The 23572-nt window shown below is 39.5% G+C and overlaps 5 protein-coding genes across 8 annotated transcripts; 1 reads left to right on the top strand and 4 right to left on the bottom strand.

Moving 5' to 3' along the window:
• The first annotated feature begins 4249 nt into the window (after positions 1-4249).
• Positions 4250-5482, top strand: LOC112193394 (chitinase 2). The gene has a single exon (XM_024333538.2). The coding sequence runs from the start codon at positions 4348-4350 to the stop codon at positions 5260-5262; it is 915 nt and encodes a 304-aa protein (XP_024189306.1). The 5' UTR covers positions 4250-4347; the 3' UTR covers positions 5263-5482.
• A 690-nt stretch (positions 5483-6172) lies between these two features.
• On the bottom strand, positions 6173-8040 carry LOC112193445 (F-box/kelch-repeat protein At1g57790). 2 transcript variants are annotated; one of them, XM_024333591.2, is made up of 2 exons: positions 7886-8040; positions 6173-7742 (listed from the first exon to the last, which is right to left on the bottom strand). In XM_024333591.2, the coding sequence occupies exon 2, from the start codon at positions 7642-7644 to the stop codon at positions 6490-6492; it is 1155 nt and encodes a 384-aa protein (XP_024189359.1). In that variant the 5' UTR covers positions 7645-7742; positions 7886-8040; the 3' UTR covers positions 6173-6489. The 2 variants fall into 2 exon arrangements, with proteins under 2 accessions (XP_024189359.1, XP_040372539.1); XM_040516605.1 differs by having other exon boundaries at positions 6173-7735; positions 7886-7988.
• A 427-nt stretch (positions 8041-8467) lies between these two features.
• LOC112192173 lies at positions 8468-14203 on the bottom strand. 3 transcript variants are annotated; one of them, XR_005808235.1, is made up of 12 exons: positions 13354-14203; positions 13083-13139; positions 12575-12850; positions 12174-12485; positions 12015-12083; positions 11030-11515; positions 10889-10954; positions 10184-10348; positions 9721-9937; positions 9585-9622; positions 9278-9463; positions 8468-9118 (listed from the first exon to the last, which is right to left on the bottom strand). XR_005808235.1 is itself a non-coding variant. In XM_024331759.2 (11 exons), exons 1-11 carry the CDS (start codon positions 14152-14154, stop codon positions 9006-9008), a joined length of 2907 nt encoding a protein of 968 aa, XP_024187527.1. In that variant the 5' UTR covers positions 14155-14203; the 3' UTR covers positions 8468-9005. The 3 variants fall into 3 exon arrangements, 2 of the variants coding, with proteins under 2 accessions (XP_024187527.1, XP_024187528.1); XM_024331759.2 differs by having other exon boundaries at positions 9278-9622; XM_024331760.2 differs by lacking the exon at positions 13083-13139 and having other exon boundaries at positions 9278-9622.
• Positions 14204-15160: 957 nt separating this feature from the next.
• LOC112194778 (uncharacterized GPI-anchored protein At5g19250) lies at positions 15161-16063 on the bottom strand. Its single transcript, XM_024335010.2, has 2 exons — positions 15914-16063; positions 15161-15771 (listed from the first exon to the last, which is right to left on the bottom strand). Exons 1-2 carry the CDS (start codon positions 15996-15998, stop codon positions 15269-15271), a joined length of 588 nt encoding a protein of 195 aa, XP_024190778.1. The 5' UTR covers positions 15999-16063; the 3' UTR covers positions 15161-15268.
• Positions 16064-16432: 369 nt separating this feature from the next.
• Positions 16433-22464, bottom strand: LOC112191959 (uncharacterized GPI-anchored protein At5g19250). Its single transcript, XM_024331463.2, has 2 exons — positions 22300-22464; positions 16433-17048 (listed from the first exon to the last, which is right to left on the bottom strand). The coding sequence occupies exons 1-2, from the start codon at positions 22385-22387 to the stop codon at positions 16534-16536; spliced, it is 603 nt and encodes a 200-aa protein (XP_024187231.1). The 5' UTR covers positions 22388-22464; the 3' UTR covers positions 16433-16533.
• Positions 22465-23572: the final 1108 nt, after the last annotated feature.

Genomic DNA, 23572 nt, shown 5'->3' with positions numbered 1-23572 from the left:
AAGGTTTTTCACAAGACTTGGGTCATTGGTCATATGGTCAGATGCACCTGTATCAATTATTCATGTACTATTAAAAGTAACCTTACCCTTCATACCTGACTGCGCTACATTAGCGGAGCCATTGTCTAGGTAACTTCCTCTGTAGTAGCAATAGCGGCCTTGCCCAGATTCTTTTGCGGTTTCTTGGTGAAGTCCCACCAATCAGGGTAACCAATCAATTCATAGCACCGCTCCTTGCTATGACCTAATTCCTCACAGATAATGCACATTTTGTTTGCATTTGGATTTGGTTTACCTAGAGGACGGCGCGGAGAAGGTCCTGAGAAGCCTGGAGGAGGACCCTGTTTTGCGTTGAGCCATAACAAAAAATTCGGTAGTTACCGAATGCCCCATAGCCTGTTTGTTTGATTGCACCATTGAGGAATTCAGGATTTTCGCAGGATTGGATTTTCCAGGGTTTCAAGATGGATATGAATGTTTTGAAGAAAAAAAAAGACTTTTTTTTTTCTTTTTCGGAAAAAAGGTAGGTGATGGTGGTTTGAAATTCAGGATGGTTTGATTTCAACGGTGGTGGCGCGCAAAGGTTTGTGGTGTTCTTCGGGATTCAGGATTCAAAGGATGCAGCACAAGTTCAAAAGATTGAACCTGTTCTGATACCAAGTAGAAAAGAATACTTCAATTCAGGGTTAATTCGATGATTCTATTCATCCCACAATGAGGGTATATATACAAGTACAAAAGAGTAGTCTAACTCTAATAGGAAACAAACTTTCCATAATTACAGGATATCCTAATTAAATAAAATTCTAATTACATACAGATTTACAGCGATTCTATAGCTATCTCTTCTCAAGACAATAATGCTCTTCTTGCTCCTATTTCTGAGGCTCAAATTTTAAGGCTATTCAACAAATTGGCCCCTTAAAGTCCAAATGGCATTCGTGCTATCTTTTATCAAACTTATTAGCATGTTGTTAAGTAGCACGTTATTTATGTGGTTCATGATTTCTTTAATGACAAGATTTCTCTTGACCTTATAAATTACACTAATATTGCTCTTCTTTTTAACACTAAAATTACACTATATTTCTTTATAACAATACGATTTTGCCACTTTTCAATTCAAAAATCGTGTCAAATCGTTCTCAGTTCAATATGAATTACCATTCTGATTCTAGGCTATAATTAAAACACATAATAGTTATATAAAATAGATGATATGAAAAGCTGGCATTATCCTTGGGTAGAGGTCCTAATCCATAAGAGAAAAAAAAACACTCTCCTCTCTCTAGAAATCCTAGAGACTTTACGTCGCTCTAGTCGCCATACCTGTGTTAGTGCCTGTCAGGCTAAGCCTCGGCAATGGCAACGACTTCTAGCCTAGCCAACGCACATTGGGTGAGGCCAGACGGGTAAGTTGTTATTGAGGCTGTGTTCAGGCTTAGAGGAGGAGATTCAGAGATGTACCTATCCTCTCTCTCTTAGTTCAAAGGAGTAGCTGAGCCGTGGCTGCAGACTAGGATCGGAGTGGACTCAGGACTCTGCCGGTGCGTGGCGATGTCTGGGGACGGTCGGAATTCGGCGGGTCGTGTTCGATGGAATGGATCGCAGTGATCGGATTGCTGTTTTTGCTTTATCGCAGAGGTTCAGGATGTGGTTTGGTGTGGGATAGGGATGGTGTTCGGTGGTGATCCTCGTCAGGGGGGGGGGGCAGGTAGCAACGACGTCATTCTCTGTCCGACAACAGTGGTGGAGAAGGGGATGGAGGCGCGGCAAGGCTGGTCTAGGCCAGAAGGGCTGGGTACGGCCCACCTTCGGCTTCTTCCCTTCTGGGCTTGGGCACTGGCTGTGGGCCCATTATGGGCTGAAGTTTGGGTTGGGGTTCCTTTAGGCCCTAACTTATTAGTTAGTTTTCTCTTGTTTTTTCAATAATTCCGTATTGGGTTTTTTACACCAACAATGTTTGGACACTTTGAGGACTGACAATATGATACCCGATCTTACAAAGTTATCAATGTGATACTCGGACTCATTTTTTCTTATCAACATCGTACCTCGATCCATTTTCCATTTCGGTGTCGTTAATTCCAGCACGTCTAACGCACGTGAAGCACTAAATGAGGATAAAAAGACTGATTTGCCCTAATGGTAGGGTTATATATATGACATTTTAAATATATATATATATATATATATATATATATATATTTTACTCTCTTCACCTCTCGTCGATTTGGAGTTTCTGGTTTTCTTAGACAAATGTCAAAAACTGAAACTGTTAAAAATGAAGCGGAAGAGGAGGGCGAGGGCGATGTGGCCATGGTGTGTTTGAAGGTGACTTGAGATCTGGACACGTGTTGGCATCCAATTGGCGCTTAGACGACAGCACCGTCCTCTTCACGCTCAGCCTCCACACCATGGTGGTGCTTGTGCTCACGCTCGTGGGGCAGAATGTATTGGTCTCTCTGGTTGTTTCGGTTCACAGAACACTTGATTTCGATGAAGAGACTGTTGTTGAGATCACATACCAGAATTGCTCATCTTTTCTTTCCTTTCTTGTTAATTGAGTCTGGGTTCAAGAACATTAGAAAATTTGCTTCAAAATTTCTTTTTCTTTGCTGTCTGGTCTGGGTTCCAAAACATGAAAAATTGCTGGACTTTTTTTTTTTTTTTTTTTTTTTTTTTTTTTCTGGGTTCAAGAATATGAAAAACTATTGCTGGGATTTCTTCTTTTTTCTTTGTGATTTTTTGCTGGGTTCAAGAAGATGACCATGAACAATTGATCAGATTTTTTTTTTGCTGGGTTGAAGAACAATAAGGATTGTTGTAATTTTTTTTTTGGCCGTTTCAAGAATATGAACTTGAATGATTGTTGGGGGGGACAGAGAGCTGACAGCCGAAAGCAGAGAATAGAGGTATATGATTATAGAATAGAGAAATTCTTAGGTGGGGTTTCCCCACCCCACCACGTGTCTTTACGCACCCCCCCCACTTGTGCCCTACGCAAGATTCTCTATAGAATAATACAAACATATTGGGTCAATTCAATATCGCATACAAAAGTTTCAATCAGATCCGCTTTCATGAAAATATCTAAGAACGAAAAGGATTTGATTTACGTGAAAATTAACTGGATTGATTATGCAGATCTAGAATTCAGATGTGGTGAAAAAGAATTCAAAAGCCGGAAGAGGAAATACTGGAGAGAGCGAGAGAACCAGTTAGCATAGTGAATATCTAAATTCATTTAATTTGGCTTTGATATATATTCCTGAAGAATCCAAATCCAAATTCTAAAAGATGGAGAAGACCATAAACCCATTTATTATTTCATGGTCAGAGAAGTTTTGATGGGAATGATATAACGACGATTCGATCTAGTAATTTATGCGAGGGAGCCAGGGAATATGGGGAAGAACAAAGCTGAAGAACTTCTTCAGTTTTATTTTTATTTTTTATTTTATAGAGATTGGTGTAAGAAGATAAATTTGCCCTTAAAAATCAAGTCACATGTGTGACACATGATTATGGTTGACGGTACTGTGACGGAAAATGAACAGAGGTACAACGTTGATAAGAAAAAATGAGTCCTGGTATCACATTGATAACTTTGTAAGTTCAGGTATCATATTGTCAGTCCTCAAAGTGTCCAGACACTGTTGGTGCAAAAAACTCATTCCCTATTTTCAAGGACAGTCTAAGCACTTTTGTGTATCTAGTTCTAGCATTTAGTCTTGGTCTTATCGACTTAATTCTCAGTGTCTCTAGTTGTATATCAATTGAGGTCTCTAGGCGACTAGATTTACTAGGTAAAAGTTACGTTGGGAGGGCCGGATATTTCTAGCGCCTCCGGCGTAGTACCAAATGAGAACCCGCTATGTCTAGGTATTTGAATATTTGATTGTACAATGAGTAGGTCTATTTTTCTATGTACCCATGTGGGTACTACCACTATCTTCTTACCTGTTTAGATGGCAGCGGAAAGGTATGTAACGGCCTATTCTGGCTTATGATGAATACATTTTTTCCATTTCAAAAAAAAAAAAAAAATAGATGATATGAAAAGTGTACGAATTCGGTTTTGTATTCGCCCACCGACCTGGCCCCTTTGATGACCTCAAATTTGTCGTTTGCTACTCTGCCAAACAAAGTTCTGCATAAATACAACATACAACAACAGCTATGTGAAAACAACCAGATCAATTAGCTTATCTCGATTCTCGACCACATAACCCCAAATGTGCATGTTCACATCGAGTGCACTTCACAGTATATAATTATTGGAGCAGCTTCACAGTTCATTCGTACCTACTAGCCACACAAATCTAGTATAATCGATCGGCAGCAATGGCAGTTCCAAAGCTGAAGCTTATGATCAGCCTTGTATTCATTCAAGCCCTCATCACTTCAATCCAAGCTGCCCCATCAAAGTCAGTTATATTCAGAGAATACATAGGAGCTGAATTCAAGAGTGTCAAGTTTTCCGATGTCCCCATTAACCAAAATGTTGTGTTCCACTTCCTTCTCTCCTTTGCCATCGACTATGACACATCAGGTTCTTCACCCACCAATGGAAAATTCAACGTCTTTTGGGACACGGACAACCTCGGCGCCTCTCAAGTTTCAGACATCAAGAATGCACATTCAAATGTGAAAGTTGGCTTAAGCTTAGGAGGGGACAGTGTCAATAGTGCCTCTGCTTACTTTAACCCTTCCTCAGTTGATTCATGGGTTTCTAATGCTGTTTCTTCACTCACAAGTATCATCCAGCAGTACAATCTAGATGGGCTTGACATTGATTACGAGCACTTTAAATCTGATCCCAACACCTTTTCCGAGTGCATTGGAAGGCTTATAAAAACCCTCAAGGACAATGGTGTGATCAAGTTTGCTTCCATTGCTCCTTTTGATGACGATGACGTTCAGAGCCACTACTTGGCCTTGTGGAAGAACTACGGTCAGTTGATAGACTATGTGAACTTCCAGTTCTATGCATATGATCAGAGCACCACTGTGACTCAGTTCATCAATTATTTCAAGAAGCAAAGCTCAAATTACAATGGTGGGAAGGTCTTAGCGAGCTTTAGCACCGATGGGATGAGTGGTGGATTGTCCCCTGAAAATGGGTTCTTCACTGCCTGCCATATGCTCAAGAGTGAACAAAACCTTCATGGTATCTTTGTTTGGTCTGCTGATGATTCCAAGAAAAATGGTTTCCACTATGAAGAGCAATCCCAAGCTCTTTTGGCAACTCCACACTAGCATTGTGCACACACAATCACACTACCCCTGCTGCTATGTAGATGATTAAGATTCAGGACCTGGAATTGAGACCTTCCAGGGTATTGTATTAGTACCATGCATGTACTTTTATCCAGTAGTTATACATATTTCGGAATACTATGTTATGTTTAACTATAGGCATGCACTTTAAGCACTCAGTTCTGTTTTTAAGTGTTCAAGGCTTGAAATATTCTCTTCATATATGACACAACCATCAAAGGGACCAACTGTGAGCTATGAAGTTGTCCCAGTAAAATCAGAAAATGGTGATCACAGATTCTTTTTTGCAATAACTCGGTGAATTCTTTGCTTGTGCTATGGCTTTTTTACTATTCTTCTTAAATTACATTGAAAGGTAAGCAGCAGTTATTAGGATAAGAGGTTTATATAAGCAGGGGTGTAAGATTGAAGTCTTCATTCCGCAGAGCACCGAAACTTAATATGGTTGTCTGAGATGCATACTGTCATTTCAAGACTGATAGCCAAGAACAAGCCGCAGAAGCTTTTCTTGCTGCTGCACGGTGTCGCAACGAAAAGTGCCTTGCTTGCTTAGAGAAGGGAGCAAATCTCCTCTGTATAACTGGATCGCTTGAATCAACTGGAGTTTGTTACAAAGAAATTACGAGGCTGAACAGTTGTTCTGTGGAGGTCTTTGACAATATTTAAATAATTTCATTTGTAGTAGTCACTTGAGGCCATCTATTTGCCAAGCTCAAAAGTTTAAACATAATATTACTACGGAACAGATAATGGATCAAAAGTTTAGCTCAAAAGTTCCATTAAGGATTTTCATCTACCTTTGTTCGTCAATTCATGCAAACGTAGATCAGATAGTCGATCTAGATCAAAGGAAAATAAAAATTACTACAGAAGTATCAAGACTTGGTGCTAGCTGGATCAGTTAGTTGTTCATAGCTTACAGCACAAGAAGCAAGACCCTGTGCCCTTATAAAACCATGACTTGCATGTTCTGACTAACCGGAACAAACTGGAAATGGTTGCCACAAGTCACACAACCATGCATATATGACAAAAGTATAAACCTTGAAAGATGAATGCTTCTCCTCAAAATACAAGATTATATTCAAAATAAGCAAACAAACAATTAAACAGATCGAAAAGGGATTTGTTACACCGATGAGTACTTCATTCTAATATTTCTACTACTTGCTAACATTGAAGTCTGGCGTATCATCTGCAACTAATTCATGCTGCCTCTCTGTATAGCGTTGGTGGTTCAATCCAAACTCTGAGCATATGATCGCTGCGTGCCTCATAATGTATGCATGACTGGCGTATCAATGCATTGCTGCGGAGCTTACCAATACCGGACTTGATTGGATAGAAGTAAGATTTCCTGAAACCCTGATAATAGATACGATCAGCTAAATCCTTTATTTCACCATCAGCAGAATACAACAACGAGATGTCACCAAGAAATAACACTCTTTTACCCAAGCTAACCTGCTTCACCCATTTCATTTGCAACCAATCTAGCCTGTAAATGTGCCAAGGCTTATACCCCCGCTTCCAGTACACTAGAAACACCTCTCCATCAGACTCAACAACACTAGCTTCAAAAGCTGCTAGGTTTTGTAACTCCACTAAATCCATGTTTTCCGAAGTAATCAGCAAGCTCCAAATTTTGGTATTTGGGTTGAATGAACCTAGAATTCCACTTTTGAAGACACAGAAGAAGATACCCTTGACATGGAACACACCAATTACTATCTCCCTACTACGTCGATCTGTAAACTGTTTAGTCCACTTTCTATCACCATGGCGGCAAGTGCTAATCCTCATTCCCTCTTGATCCTCTCCAACATCATGCACCGCCAAAAACAAACAATCTTTGGATGTTAGATCAGAGGTACCACCAAACGTGGCTTTAATCCTAGAGCTAGTCAAATGGGGTAAATTGATAGCCGCCCAATCGTTGAAAGGATTGTAGAGGTAAATATTAGAGTCAAAACCAATGTTAGGTGAAATCTCTGCTACAAGCAACCAACCGTTCTTTCCTGCACCACAGACTTGTAGTTTGCCAAACCCAGGCAAACTTGACCGATCGATTTCATGACCAAGCTCATATGTAATGCAGCTAGATGGATCATGGAGGGTTATGGGATAATAATCATGCTTGCAATTGAAATTCAATGTCAGAACCCAAGGGAGTTTATCTATAGGCTTCACACCAGAAACTAGTCTCCAATTCTTGCAAACAACACGAAAATGAATCTGGTCCACATAACAAAGGCGTCCCATGATGCAAATCAATATGTCAAGGTTAAGATCAGACCATGGTGGTGGTTGTGGTGGTGGGATTTCTCTCTTGAGTTTCTTATTGGCAACTACAACTGACATTTTTTCTAGTTCAATTTCTACACAAAGAAGAGATATAGTGTCCCAATGTCCATTCCTGATTCCTGATTCCTGATTTTGGAGAGCTAAAACCCTAGTTCCTTCAAACGATAGAAGATGGAAAACATATAAATGTATATATGTATGTGCATAAACAACAAAGCTAGGGTTTGAATATACATTAAGGATCAAGAAATTGAAGAACATGTATAAGAAATCAAAGAACAGATAAAGAGGAGCATACCTTGGCAAAGTACAAAATGCCCTAGCAGTTAACAGTACCACCATCCATCATTTGCGCCGTCTGGTTTCAAGAGTTCATCCACCCATTTCTCTTTCCTACAAGTCATTTTATAGGGTGAAAAGTGGAAATGAGTCCTATTTGGTCTTTTTCATTTATTTTATTTGTTTTTCAATATTTTATAGAATCTCAAGACACTTTAGATAAACAAAAAAAAAAATCTCTTTTAAGGAAACTTCTAAACTATGTTAATATACCAATAAAAAAAAAAAAAAAAAAAAAAAAAAAAAAAAAAAAAAGTAAACTAGATTCGATTTGATATAGAGATAGTTTGACTCCATTTGTAGATCAGCTTGACGATATCAAATTAGTCTATCTCTATATCAAACTAATCTATCTCATAATCAAGTTGGTTTACTTGAGGTAACGCTACATTAATATATTATATTGTAGACGACTCCCACTTTTAAGGAGAAACAGTTTTAGACTTGCTTGTGCTCGTAGTATTCTTCAGATTACAAAAATGCTAAACAAAGCAGAACGAGCTGTCTATATAAGGCACAAGTTACATAACGCAATTAGTTCTTTTTGCAACAAGTATGCTTCCCAAAGTAACAGAAAACACTGCTTTTGACTGGCAATCACTTGACACCTCCTTTATGGTATGAACTTGTGATACAAAGTATAAATGGGAAAGTTGAGGAAATTCTTCCTCGTTTCAAAATTCTATTACTGGGTAGATGAATGCTCTCTTATTCACCCAGTATCAGACATACACAACTACACACAGGGATACAAACACTTCTACATCCAATGGCTATTATCCTACTGCTTCCAAAAAAATGAATGGCAACACTAAATACAAGAACTGGACCAGAACTAAACTGACCAGCTTGGCTGTTTTGTGGATCATCTAAAAGCCAAATTGAGATTTTTCTTCCTGATTGTGATCTTGAGAAGTCGCTACAACTTTTTCAGATTGATTGTCGTAATCATTTCAGTCCACAAAATATAACCCAAAATCCCTAATCCTGAGGTAACCAAAGGATTCAAGGCGAAACTTAGCCAAAGAGAATTTCCAAGTCCTTTTGATCATGACTTCCTTCAACATGTTTCTGTCCCATCAGCTTAAACTGAAGTGCGGCAACCGTGGGGGTTCACCACCAATTAAATTTATCCACAAGTTTGCGAGTGTCAATAAATAGTGTACCTCATTCCACGCCACCATTTTAATACCTGAAACACTCAACCAGACACATTAATTAGAAGAATAACCAATGGAAACTATCAAAAACTTAGGGGGACTATTAAGGATGGTGAAGATTTATTATGCAGCTAGCAAAACTTGTTTGTATGGCAAAGACTTGTTATGAAACATAAAATAATTTCTGTTACCTGGCACAGCTCCTGCAGTTAAAAGTGACAGCGAACATATAGCTTGTTGTCCACTCAAAAAATGGTTTTGGAGTGAAAATGTGTCGAGATGATTAATAGACGTTAAGGAATCCAATAATGCATTAACATTTCCGTCATATTTGAGATCATCAACATCTGAAATACTTCTGAGAGCTTCATCAAGTCCTGAACTTGACCATAGAGTAGAACACTCGTTTAGAAGACCAAACAAGCTAGAACAATCTGAGGACTGTAATAGAATCCAAGGGCTGTATAGTTTAATTGAGGCTCCAAGAACTAAAACTACCCGGTAAATTTCTCCCAGAGCAATGATATACTGCTTGCCTGTATTTCCACAATAATGGGATTAGACATTAAATTTGATAAGTAACATATACTAGGGATGACATCAAGAATTACATCAAGAATTATTTATGTAGTACCTCGAGGTTCAGATAGCATCTGCTTCTGAACATTCTTTTCTAATAATTGCATCCAAATTAAAGAGCCATGTTTCAGCTCTTCAGCACATATGGAGACCATTTGAGACCATGCAGCAATGTACCTAGATTGCTCCTCAGCTGATCTGAGTCTCAGAATCCTTAATATGGCTGCTGCATGTCTTAGAAGTTCAATTGCCGATATCAAATCCTTCTCTGCCTATTCAGAGCCAAAATACAAGTGGTGTCAAGCTAAGGCCACATAAATGTAAGAAAATTCAACCAGTTGAAAGTGGGAATTGCAAAATAAACTCTCATTTATTAATAAATAATAATCCTGTAATAGGTTTCCGATAGACAATGAAGAATTTTTGTGCATTTGTCTGTGCCTGTTTTTGTTTGTGAAGATTTTTTTAACCACGAAAGTCTTGATGGTTTTACATCTTCTCAATGCAAAGATACATACCAAGGACAATCTTTGTGACAATTGATATTCTGACTCAAGGACTTGGAACTTCAGTTCCTGCAGAGCTTTATGAAGTTCGTTAAGGCATTCATTTCTTGGCGAAGGATTCCCTGACTGGAACTGATCTAATCTCATGTTGTCTTGAGGCAGTTCATTATAAAGTTTCTACAACAAGACAAAACACAAATTTAATAAATAGTACCTTAGAAAGTCATAAACCCAACAAAACCATTCATTTAAAAACCAGGCACTGCATCATAAACTGACATCATCTAATGCCCATGTGAGTTCATATTTTCAAATGTTAAATAATTGCAACAAAGATGAACGAAGGAAATCATTCTTGACTCCCATATTTTATTAGTCCACAGATGTATGAAATCCACTGACATCAATTCCTGCTCATCACAGTTCATCCTATGGTGATTCTCAAGATGTTACAAAAGTAAGGTTACGTAACTCGAGAGACAAAAAGTAAAAGACTCCATATTATTCTCCCAGGAGCATCATTAATTCATTATATAAAATTACAAACCTACGAAAAACACTCATTCAGAAACTGAGTTAAGTTATCAGAGAGATCTATAGCAAATGCCCAGTAGTGTACGTTAATTGAGTTTATATGTAGTACAAAAGTAAGGTATAAACAGCCCAACCCATAATGAAAAACAGTAATAAAATCAAAAATGGCAATTTAAAGCTAACCTGGATTTCCTTATCCAGAGCCTCTGTTGCATCCTCACCAGAAAGAGAAGCACGACCTTGAGCTTTCTAACAAAATGCATATTTTAAATGTTAACACAGGTATAAACTTCACAGAAGAGAAGTCAAAGAAATTATACTGACCTTTTTCTGGTCAAGATGGTAGAGTGCAAGAAAATATGATTCATTCTTCAACTTGCAATACAATTCCACAAAGTCATCCAGCTGGATTTTAGTACAAGAATGTTTAAGTGAATCTTCAAGATTGGCAATAGAAGTTGGGTCTCGATCTTTTGAAACAGCATCCTTAAACTTCCAGGAGTCATCATCAGCATCATCACCAACAAAATCAGAGTCTAACACTGTCGTCACAGGATGCATAGTACTTTCAGTTTCTTTTGGCGTATGAAGTTTAGAAGTGTTCTGTTCCACTTGACTGTATAAGCTTGATATGAGATCAGTGATGGATACATTGGTAGCAGGGCTTTTGGCAGTATTTATCTGCTGGGAAGCAGCTGTCTGAGTAGAAATATCTTGATGGACTGAGGAATCATCAGTCTCTAGTTCTTCGCCTCCAAAAATGGACAAGGGTAAAGCTTGCCGATGATTATTCAATGTTACCTCACTGTGCTGTAGAATAAAACAGATAATCATTATTTTCTAGTCAAGTGAACATTACTCATAAACTTGGCTTCAACAACCAGATACACAATTCTCAATTTGCTAACAAGAACTGATGAGGGAAGAATGGATCTACAGCAAGGCAACAACATAGACCTAAGGATTCCTCATCCCTCCCCTCGGTGCAAAAAGAAACACATCATTCCAGTGTATAACATTACACTTGTTAGTAAACCACACTGGCCACATACCCTGATCTTGAAGTTAGCAAGAATTACCAACCACCAAGACAAAAGGCAGGCCGGTTAGTTCCACTGCACTATAAAAAAAGGACATGCTTTGGATTTATAGAGCATGAGACATTATGGTGGCTATACATCTGAGTTAAATCTTTCTCATGTTTCCAAATAAGTTAGCATCTACTATTCGAGATGATAAGAGAAACAAAAGTAAATATATGAAAATCAGAAAAACAGTTTCGTCAAAAAATTAAAAAAAACTGTAGTACCTGATTTTCTCCACCCATTGCTGATGGTTTTATATTGGTAGGAGAATTACTGGCAACCACCAACTCCCCCTAGAACAAGATGGAAAAGTATGAGTATTCACATCCTCTAATGTGACTTAAATATTTTGCATGTAAATCAAATCCAACCAAATCATCTACCTCAAGCTTAGATCCAGATTCTGAAAATGCATCCTTAAATTCCCAAAAGTTGTCTTCTGACTCAATATGGTTAGTATCTGGAGGAAAGCTCAATCCTGTTACTATGTCATCTTTCTTGCCACTGGAATAGGAATCTGAGATTACACCATCTTTATTGCCAGAATTTGGGATGAAAGGAAATGCAAAGCTACTTTCAGAAGACTGGTGAGAAATCCAATCCGACCCAGCAAAAAAATCATTACGAGGACCAGCACCAGCACCATCTAATGTATGCAATTCTACACCAGCAGGAGTAGCAGCCTTAGCATCTTCCTACAATCAAACCTTGAGCGCTATCAGATCTGCATGAACGTTTAAGTAGACCAGAGAACAAAACTACAAATTAAATCAAAGTAGCTCACCGACTTATGTTCTGATCCAGTTTCCGAAAATGCATCCTTGAATCCCCACACATTATCATCAACTCCGGAAGAATTGGATACAGTTGCAGCATTGCTCTGCTTGCTTTTCGAGTATGTTTCCGAGAAGAAATTATCTTGAATTACAGGGCGTGGCTTGAAGTCAAATGAAAAACCCCATTCACCATTTCCATGAGAAGTTCCATTAGATGCAACAGACACATTATTAAACTCATGAATACCAAACCCCCCAGAAAATCCAGTTCCTCCAGTATGTTCCTGCCATTTATAATTAACAGTCGAATTAGGTAATGTCAGACTCAGTGGAACAAATGACTAATGCACATTCCAACTCAAATGGACTTACAGAGTTGGCAAATACAAAATTGCACCATAACGAACAGAAAGCAATTACAATTGCTAACTGGTTCTAAATTTTGCAAGCAAATTGGACACTGGTGATGCACAAAAGCATTTATAAGAAAGTAATCTAACAACAAACAATACCCGCCTGTATTCCCCCGTTTACAAGTGTACTTGATTCTGCTACTTCCAAAATTCCTCGTTCCTGGGAACAATAGCAATGAAGCATAATAAATAAACAACAAAAAAAATGGCCAAGACCATAGCTTTTCCAATGCTCCACTTAGTGTCCAGAAAAACACATAAGCAAAACTCACAAATTGTTCCTAAAACCATTCTAACATTCACGTGATCATCAATCAAATGCAGATCATAACCAATCAAGATCAATCGAAAACGCGAAAAGGAACCACCTTTACCTTAGAATTCTCATTGCCAACCCGGTTCTCTGGTTCAGCAGCTTTGAATTCCCAACCATCATCATCGTCCTCGTCAAAATCCCCATTCCCTTCTTCCACATTCATCTTCAACACACTTGAATTCGAGCTCCCATTCAAATCTACACCTTCAAAAAATTTCAAACCATTCGAACTCAAATCACCACCATCCAGCTTCCCATTTTGGCTCGGAATCAAACCAGCAAGCTTCGAATCCACCCCATTCGACCTCAAATTCAACCCGCTCTTGCTAAAATCAATACCACCCGAACCAGAATCCCGATTCGAACCGTTCTGGACATACAAATTCGATATCAAATCATCAATCCCACCGCTACTCCCATTCAAATTCGATCCCTTTTTCCCAAATCCCTCATTCTCAGTCAAATCCTGATTCACCTGCTCGTCTCTCTCCTCTTCCCCAAACAACGACAACGGCAAAGCTCCCATCGGCTTCTTCCACTGCCTCGTCTTACTGACCCCTTCGGCCTTCGTCTCGGCCCGGATTGGATCCGACCCGGCTGACGTTAACGGCGCTGCTGCGGCGCCGTTAGTTACGTTGAAAAACCCGAACGGGTCGGGCGGTGTTTGGGCCGGGGCGGGCGCGAATCCGTTAACGACGGGGGTTTTGATCGGAGGCGCGGCGACGGTTACGAAATCGCCCCAATCGTCGTCGGAGGCGGCCGATTGTCGTTGGGTGGTGGTGGTGGGATTGGGATTGAAGGCGGCGGCGGCGGAGACGAAAGTGAAGTCTCCGAAGCCGTCGTCGTCGTCGTCCGCCATTGCTCTCTGCTTCTTCCCCTCGTGCTCGTAATGGCTTTTCTTCTTCTGTTCTGGGCGCGCAGGTAAAGGCCTTTTGGCGCACGTGCGAGTCTGACGTGGCTTTTGGGGGCCCAATTACAGCTAAGCATTAGCTAACCTTCAAATTTTGTTTCATATTTTTGTAGCACTATGGTATTGTAGCACCTTAAATGTGACACCTAATATGTGCTGGAGGTTAGTGGAGATCGTTTGGTAGAAATGTGATGTGATGTGGATCATAGTGGAGAAAGATAAGATGAGCCGATCTGGTGGATTGTGTCGTTGTGGATTTAGATGTAACGGTGAAAGATGATAAGACAGTTAAAAATTAAAATACTCGGTTCTATCCGTCGTTGGATTTAAATCCAATGACAGCCATGCATATCTGAGTACTGATTGATTGATTATTGAAGCATGATTTTGAGATGAAGAATGTGATAGAATGAAATTTCGCTAATAGTTGGTTTAGTAATATTGATTCACAAAACAGTTTTGATTTATCGATTTTCTGATTTGAATTTGATCGGATTAAGTTTTGCCGATTTGTGTTATTGTTTGGTTAACTTAATTGAAACTTGGAGATTTTGAACTTAATTAGTTTTGTCTTGTGCCTAGTCTCACGTGCCCATCATGTACTAATTTCTTATAACGCAATAACATTTAGTACGTTAACTATTTTTATTGAACGGCCAAATGATGAAGAGAATTTCGAATTCTAGCACTTTCTCACGAGAATACATGTTCTCTACCACTAAACCTATGAGTCATGCTAATTTTAAACTATCGTGTCAAAATGAGGAGGACTCGCATGCAAACTATCTGAATCATCTACAAGATTGTAATTAAGTTGTCAATTTATTATGATTAAGGATGCTTAAGAATCAAGCTTAACCCTTTTTGTTCTTCTCAAAGTCATTTTCACCCATTAAAGCCATCAAATATGGTCTAGTAAGGATGAAACATAAGTGACAATAGGGTGCACCGCATGATTCATCAATTACATCATAATCAATCCAAAAAAAAGTTCCACGCACATTCTTATTATGTATAAAATTTGAAGAGGAAAATTACATTATTCATATCAATACACAATATATTAGAGAGAGAAAACCAAGAACAATCCCAACAACAAAGCAACCATGTAGTGAACCATGCCAGTTGCAACCAAAGAAGCAGCAGCACCAGTAAAGCTCCCACTATGTGCGTCAGTGGTCAACACAACGATCATCCAATCATCCTTAGAACCAAGCCCAGCTCCTGTATACTTGGAATCATTCAGAAACTGAGCAAATTTGGTTTCAGTATAATTTTTACGCACCAGATCTGAGTCCAAATTGTGCACACAAACAGGCAAAATGATCCCATCAGTTGTGGTGCTGTTGTCTATGTCACACTTGGTTAAGGACTTGGTGAAGGAGGGGAACTGAGGACCATTTCCTGGTTTAATCTGGTATTCAGCTGCTCTAGAGCATAGCTCATCCTCTAGCTCATCCGAGATTTCGTCGGCTATACAATCGGCCTTTTCGTTCTCTGTGAAGGCTGTAAGGTTTAGGGATCCCCTGAAACTGTTGAGTTCCTCTAAAAGATCGTCTTCTTCTTCTGCAAAAAATTAAGAGTGAAAAGGAAGAACACACAAGGAGACTTTGGTGCTTGCTAGCATGTATAAAAATATCTCCACAGATTTCGAGTTTACATACTTATAAACATATAATGAATAACGATGATGGAAATAGTGAAGTACCATTACAATATACTGGAGAAGAATGGAGGAGGAAGGCGTGAACAAGCACAAAGGCAAACAATAAGCTCAGTTTTGAGAAGGCCATATGATTCAGTGTACTAGGCTTTGTGACAATGGAAGTTTATAAAAATACACAACGGTAAAAGGAATAAAGAGATGACTTGCAGTTTATTATTATCTTTTAGAGTTGGATAATTGTTCTTCATTCTTTGCTTTCTTTATTGGTTTCTTGGGTCTCAAGGTTGTCCAGGTTCCTATTCCTTTAATTTTGTTATATCTTCTAAAAGTAGAGAGAGAGAATGTCTAGCTGAAGTTCTACATTTTCTTTTTCTGTGTATAGTTTCTTTATTAATTCTGTAATTTAATTTTTGCTTAGCATCGTTAATCCTTGGTTATGATCGATGTACATTTGTGAATCCTTTTGGGCACAAGCATCAGAACCAAAAGCAAGAAACATGATGAGATATATAAAAGAAGTCATGGATTACATATATACAATCCAATCCAAATCCCATCTTCCAAATACACTAATTTACACAACTAGCTAGCAGAAATTAACAAAAGAGAAACCAAATGGGTACAACATAAGAAGTCGGAAAACAGTCACCAACAAGCCGATTTCAGCTAACCAAAATAAGCCACAACCCCAACATTAAGGAGACCAAGTAATGGACAGCGCCAACCGTCGAAACCAAAGAGTTTACTGCATTGGCAAAGCTTCCTGTTCGGGTACTTGTTGCCAAAACCACCACAGTCCAATCGTCCTCGGTACCAATTCCAACCCCAGTGAACCTCGAATCATTCAGAAATTTTGCGTAGCGCGGGGAGCTAGTGTAATTGGTAAGCACAAGAGTTGAGACTGCTTTGGGCACACAAACTGGCATTATGACCCCATCCACTGTGCTGTTCACATCTATTTTGCACTTGATCAAGTTACTGGGAAGACTGGGGAGTTCAGTTGATGATTTTGGTGAGATGTTGGCGCCATTGGTACGGCTGCTGCATGGTTGGTCCTGTATATCATCAGCAATTTCTTCTGCTAGGCAATCCGCTTTGTCGTGCTTGATGAGGTTCGGTAAGCTCAGTGATCGTCTGTAGCTGTTGATGCCTTGGAGAATATCATCTTCATTGGCTTCTGCCATATAAGTTAGGTAACTAAGATCAAGAACTAATGGAAACAATCATTTGAAATGCTACAAAATTAAACTTGGTTTAGAAATCACTACAACCATGCATATGGTTCAGTAACTGGACTGTAAATAGCCTAGGTTATCTATCAAACTGTGCAATGTTATCAACAGAATATTATACAAGCTTTATGTGAGGATAAAAAGTACGATCAATGAAGGTCCTTTATTGGAATATTAGGGGAATAGGAAACAATGACTCCCAATCCGAGCTTTCTAATATTTGCCATATTCACAAACCTGATCTTGTTTGCATTGCTGAGCCAAAGATTAAGTTCACCTCTATCTCAGCAGTTTTTTGGTCTTCTTTGAATTTGGATCTTGTTGCAACTAATGACTGTGGAGCGGCTCTTCCAAATCTTTGGCTGTTGAAGGGTTCTCATATTCCTAATCCGGCGATTATTTCCAACTCCGAACAGCAGGTTACAATACAGGTTCCTTTTGACAATGATCCCAGTCAACTTTCTTTTGTATATGCTTCTACCTCTTATATCAAACGCAGGGATTTATGGCAAGATCTTAATGCTCTTCGTCCTCAAACGTCTATCCCATGGATGGTAATCGGGGACTTCAACGCTGTGTTAGGCGCCCATGAAAAATCAGGAGGCCCATCTCCCTCTCGCCTCTCCTGTGCAGATTTTCAAAGTATGTCTGATACTTGTGATTTTGTTCATCTAGATACTTCCGGTTTGTTCTTTACTTGGTCAAATGGTTGGAGCACCCGTGGACATGTTGAGCTTCGTTTGGACAGATGTCTTTGTGATACCACTTGGTTTGAAGCTTGGCCTTTTACTAGTTGTGTTGCTCTTCCCCGCGTTGCTTCTGATCATTCTCCATTGATTTTCTCTGCTTCAAAACTCTCCCCAAGTGGTCCCAAGCCTTTCAAGTTTCAGTCTATGTGGTTGCAGCATCCAAATTTTCATGCAGTAGTGTCTAATTGTTGGAATTCCTTTCAACTTTGTGGCTGCCCAATGTTTGTTACTTTGCAGAAATTAAAGGCTTTGAAACATTGTTTGCGTGATTGGAACAAAGCGGTCTTCGGTAACGTCCATCAAAAGGTTGCTACTGCTCGTGAAAATTTAGTCAACATTCAACAAGATATCGCGACCCGTGGCATGACTGATCAAAGGTTTGAGGATGAGATTGCTGCAAAGTCTGCAGTCTTAGATGCTCTGAGGATGCAAGAAACTTATTGGAAAGATAGAGCTCGGGTTAAGTGGTTTACTGATGGGGATCGAAGTACATCTTTTTTCCATACTTATGCCAAGGTTCGTGCAGCCAAAAGTCAAATGTCTTCTATCCGTGTGGGGGAGAGGATACTTACTGACCCTTCAGACATTGCAGCACATACTGTGGCTTTTTATCAGAATCTCTATGATATTTCCTCCCCTTCTACAAATGTGGATGAGGTTTGTTCAGTTATTCCATCTCTTGTGACTGACGATGAAAATGTGGTGCTATCTGCAATTCCTACATCAGAGGAAATTAGAAGTGCAGTCTTTTCTATGGATGGTTCTAGTGCTCCTGGGCCTGATGGTTTTTCAGGGTCTTTTTATCAAGCTTGTTGGGATATTGTTGGTTCTGATGTGGTGGCATGTGTTCGTCAATTTTTTCTTCAAAACTGGATCCTCCCCAACATGAATTGCAATTTTTTAGTTCTCATTCCAAAAGTCCCAAATGCTCAGCTTATTACTCAGTTTCGCCCAATTGCCTTAGCCAATTTTCTCTTCAAGATTATTCCTAAGATTTTGGCTTCTCGCTTGGGGTCTATTGCTACACGTATAATTTCTCCTCAGCAATCAGCTTTTCTGCCTGGTAGGCGAATTAATCATTGTATTGGTATGGTTTCGGAATGCTTTAACTTATTGGACCGAAAGGCTTATGGTGGAAATGTGGGAATCAAAGTGGATATAGCAAAGGCGTTTGACACTCTAAACTGGGATTTTCTGCTCCGAGTTTTAAGTAATTTTGGGTTCTCTCCCACTTTCACTAGTTGGATCAGCTCTATTCTTCACTCAGCAAGACTATCTCTTTTAATCAATGGCTCTCCTCAAGGTTTCTTTACGTGTTCTCGTGGTGTTAGACAAGGAGATCCCCTTTCTCCACTTTTATTCTGTCTTGCTGAGGAGGCTCTTAGCCGGGGCCTTCACTTACTTCTACAAACCCGTCAATTGAGGCCAATATCTTTTCCCAGGAAATGCACTGCACCGTCTCATGTGTTATATGCAGATGACCTTATGGTGTTTTGTCGTGGGGACAAAAACTCTCTTAAACGGCTGCGTGGGTTTTTTGACCGTTATAGTGCAGCTTCAGGGCAATTCATTAATGCGGAAAAAAGCACTTTCTATCTTGGAGCTAGGTCTCGTCACAGGAAAGGTACAGTTCAACGTATATTGGGTTTTCATGCAGGGCGCCTACCTTTTATTTATCTGGGAGTTCCTATTTTTTGTGGAAAACCCCGCAGCTGCCATCTCCAAGTTATTGCCGATAGAGCTAAGTCAAGGTTAATGGGTTGGCAGGGGAGGCTTCTTTCTATGGCTGGACGCACTCAACTTGTGCAATCTGTTTTTCAAAGTATGCTTCTTCATAGCTTTTCAGTGTATCATTGGCCTGCATACCTTGTGAAGAAGTTATCTACATGGGCGCGTAATTTTATATGGTCTGGAAATATTGAGACTCGGAAAATTGTCACTGTTACTTGGACTCAAGTTTGTGCTCCGAAAAAAGAGGGCGGGGTGGGTATTCGTGACCTGGCAACTCTTAATTCGGCAGCTGTTTTAAGGTTTGCATGGAACTCTTTCACTTCTTTGAGCCAATGGGGTGATTATATGCGAACTCGTTATCCTATATTATCTAGTTCCAAAGTGAGCTACCGCAAATCCTCAATCTGGCCAGGTTTCCGCTCTATTGCTCTTCATATCACCCACAATTGTCGTTGGATTATTGGAGATGGTCGTTCAGTGTCATTTTGGAAAGATAAATGGCTTCAAGATCCAATTTTGGATATGTTGGGTTTTTTCGACTGGTCAGGATTCAGTGATCTACGTGTGGCTGATTTCATCTCTGATCATTCTTGGCAGTTTCCCTCCTTTTTCCTAGATACCTTTCCAGACTTGTACAGGAAAATTTCTGATATCTGTCTCCCTTTAGACACTGAACCTGATATGCTCATTTGGGAGTCTACAGCCTCTGGAGAGTTATCCTTCACTGATTCTTATAACTTGCTTAGACGACACTTTATTTTGAGAGACTGGGCTTCTACTATTTGGCATTCTTTCATTCCTCCACGATTTTCTTTCTTGGCTTGGAGGATTCTCTTAGATCGCTTGCCCACTGATGATCGGCTGAAAAGAGGTGGGATTCCGATTGTGTCCATCTGTCAATTATGCAACAGTTCGGCAGAGTCAGCTTTACACTTATTTTTACACTGCCCTTTCTCCCAACATCTTTGGGGATGGCTGGCAACTCAGTTTGGAACCTCATTTCCTGCTTATGACTCTCTGTTGGATTTTTGGGTTGGCTTTTGTCACAAGGGTTTTTCCCCTCAGCTTTATAATTTGTGGTTGGCAGCTGGTTTGCTTACTTTCATGGAAATTTGGAAGGCGCGAAATAGACTCAGGTTTGATAATCGTTCCCCTACTTTTTCTACACTGTGTTGTTCAATTATGGCATGGATTCGGCAATTCGGTTCTCTTGTTCCTGGTTACTATAAAGGCGTCCTGGATTCCCGCCTTCTCTCTTCCCTTGGGGTGTGCCCCAAGCCTCGTAAAGCGCCCAAGATTCAACGCGTCCTATGGCATCCCCCCCTCCCTCCTTGGGTTAAAGTTAACACTGATGGTCTGGCGAAAGGTAATCCTGGTCCTGCAGCTTGTGGAGGAGTTTTTCGCGATGCTTCTGGGGTTTATTTAGGGAGTTTTTGCCAACCTCTGGGTTGCAATTCTTCCTTTTATGCTGAACTTTATGCTGTTATTGTGTCTATTGAAGTTGCTTTCACTAGAGGTTGGACTACTCTGTGGTTGGAAAGTGATTCTACTAGTGTTTTAGCATCTCTCTCCTCCAACTCTTTCTCTCCTCCATGGGACTTGAGAGTTAGATGGCAAAACTGCTTGAAGAACATTCAGCAAATGCAATTTCGTAGAACTCATATTTTTAGGGAAGGGAATGCAGCTGCAGATAAGATGGCAAACTTAGGTGTTTCAAAACACTCTTTTACCTGGTATCCTAGCCCTCCTGCAGAGCTTCACAAGTACTTGCAGGCGGATTTTTTGGGACTCCCAAGTTATCGCTTCACAGGTTGCTGAGATGATTTGTTCGTCTGCCTTTCTTGCCCGCTCCTTCTCAGAGGCTTTTATTCCCAGGAGGTCGTGCGCAAAGTTAGCTTCATATGCATCTACATGCAGGCGCAACCACAATTCTGGCATATTTCGTGTGTCCAGTTTTCACTTTGTGGCTGGTTTTTTCTTTTTGTAGATTTGTTCATGAGGGGAAGTTTCCCTCTCTTTTATTTCGTTGTTAATTTTGCTTTATCTCTTGGACGATGTATTCTTCTTCTTTATTTTAATAAATTGAGTTGGGGGACGGGCGGTGGGTTCCCAGAGTGGGGCAGACCCTTCACCTTCGGGTTTGAGGGTGGGACTTGTGCCCTACATTGTCTGTCTCCGAGGAACTAATATCGCCTAATCCCTTTCTCCTTAAAAAAAAAAAAAAAAAAAAAAAAAAAAAAAAAAAAAAAAAAAAAAAAAAAAAAAATGTGAGTGCTGGTTTTCTTCCTTAATTAGGACATACATGGTACAATACAATCCATTTTTCCATGCATGTTATCTGCGAACCACAATCTAGTGAATCTCGAGTTCTGTTGACAGATTAAGTTCATCAACTGCACTATAATTTGGACAATAAACGAGCAATAATCCTTCGAGCATAGTTGCATGCTCATGCAATTAGATGTTCATGTACTAAATCCGAAAAGAGAAAAATGTGATTCAAATTCATGCAAGTAATACGTCTCCAATGAAGGATTATGCAAATTTACATGTACACTGATATGATACGAAATTTCTTTTACACATTCCTATTTCTGCATCTGAAATTATCACTATGTCTTCACAGAATATGTTGTGAACTTAAGATTAATCAACAAATTGGATTACAGACAAAGTAAGAGAGCACCAAGCTAGTAATCGATCGAGTACTACATACCATCATCACTGAGCACCAAAGGTGAAAGCAAGAGAGAGGCTTGAATAATCACAATGAAGAAGAAGCAAAGTTTGATAAGGGAGGCCATGGTTTCGATAAATAATGATACAAAGTGTTCACAGCAATCAAAGTTATGGAGACTAAAATGCTTTATCCTTCAGAGAAGGCACCAGAATGTCTGAAACAGAATGGAAGAGGTTTACAAGATAAGCACAAAGCTTATTTCATGAGGTTCTGGGGTTTGAGACTTTGGTTTGGATATGGATTGAAATTTTGCCTCTTTTCTGTAGCAAGTCAATGAAGCTTTCCAGGTGTTAGAGAGCTGGTTAATAATAAAATGCTTATATGGTGCCTAATTGACAAGTATCATTTTCTTGGCCACTTGGCATTGCACGTGTTCAACATGCAAAATGAAGTACATGCACCAAGATCCTCGAGCTTCTTTGAGCACAGCCAGCTCCTGTGTCTAGCACTCTAGCTAGCTATCTTTACTGTAAAGCCTAGGAAAGTTTTTTAATCATGTGGTTGTTCTGTTTGAGAGTGATGCTTAGGGTAAATAGAATATGTAAATCATAATTGAAGTGTATTATAGAAATAAGTAAGTGGAAGCCATCATTTTGATTAGTTCTCTCATCCAGAAGATGAATGAGTTAAAGGAATTGATATGGTTGCCAGAAATCTTAGCTTCATCTTCTATATTGCTTTCTTGGTTGGCAAGACACAAAACTATGTGCAGATTAGAGTTGCATATAAACAGAGAGGCATAGACTCGATACATAATTACAACACATGTACAACATTACATTATCAAAAAGATCTCACATTCATCCATTCTATGTAAGGTTTCTATTCAACCATGCATGCCAAATAGTTCAACTATAAGAACTAGAAAACTTTATGATCATGCTTTCGATCATTTTGTTCAAGTGAGTTTGTATAAGATCTTAAGTTGGAATTCATCTTGTTTACGCTTGTATTAGAACTGACTACCCAAAAAAAGAAAGCAGTATGACTTGATATGAAATAAAACTTTGAGAATGGTGTTTAACAGCATGATCAAGAATGTTTAAGACCATTCTAATCAAATACCGTGAATCATTTTCAGTGTTGGAAATTCTATCCTTATTAAGAACTCGAATCATTGATCACTACTCTAGACCAAACTCTGAGGCACAAGGCATGTCAACAAAACTGTCCAGTTCCACAGATGTGTACTCTGCATGCAAATTCAGGACACGAAGACCCTTCTTTATGCCACGTATTCCTCTACATG

Source organism: Rosa chinensis, chromosome 3 (genome assembly GCF_002994745.2).
Source record: "Rosa chinensis cultivar Old Blush chromosome 3, RchiOBHm-V2, whole genome shotgun sequence".
NCBI classification, from domain to species: Eukaryota; Viridiplantae; Streptophyta; class Magnoliopsida; order Rosales; family Rosaceae; genus Rosa; species Rosa chinensis.
The sequence above is the reverse complement of the archived record's forward strand: the minus strand, read 5'-3'. Positions and strand labels throughout refer to the sequence as shown.

Excerpts from the sequence above, each read along its gene's own strand:
- LOC112193445 (XM_040516605.1), bottom strand. The coding sequence starts at position 7,929 with ATGGTGGTACTGTTAACTGCTAGGGCATTTTGTACTTTGCCAAG. Across the intron at positions 7,736-7,885 it reads GCATTTTGTACTTTGCCAAG|GGTTTTAGCTCTCCAAAATC; the intron begins GTATGCTCCTCT and ends TGAAGGAACTAG.
- LOC112193394 (XM_024333538.2), top strand. The coding sequence starts at position 4,348 with ATGGCAGTTCCAAAGCTGAAGCTTATGATCAGCCTTGTATTCATTCAA.
- LOC112192173 (XM_024331759.2), bottom strand. The coding sequence starts at position 14,154 with ATGGCGGACGACGACGACGACGGCTTCGGAGACTTCACTTTCGTCTCC. Across the intron at positions 10,349-10,888 it reads CTCTGGATAAGGAAATCCAG|AAACTTTATAATGAACTGCC; the intron begins GTTAGCTTTAAA and ends GTCTTGTTGTAG. Across the intron at positions 9,623-9,720 it reads GATGCTATCTGAACCTCGAG|GCAAGCAGTATATCATTGCT; the intron begins GTACTACATAAA and ends GTGGAAATACAG.
- LOC112194778 (XM_024335010.2), bottom strand. The coding sequence starts at position 15,998 with ATGGCCTTCTCAAAACTGAGCTTATTGTTTGCCTTTGTGCTTGTTCAC. Across the intron at positions 15,772-15,913 it reads TTCTCCAGTATATTGTAATG|AAGAAGAAGACGATCTTTTA; the intron begins GTACTTCACTAT and ends AATTTTTTGCAG.
- LOC112191959 (XM_024331463.2), bottom strand. The coding sequence starts at position 22,387 with ATGGCCTCCCTTATCAAACTTTGCTTCTTCTTCATTGTGATTATTCAA. Across the intron at positions 17,049-22,299 it reads TTTGGTGCTCAGTGATGATG|AAGCCAATGAAGATGATATT; the intron begins GTATGTAGTACT and ends CTTATATGGCAG.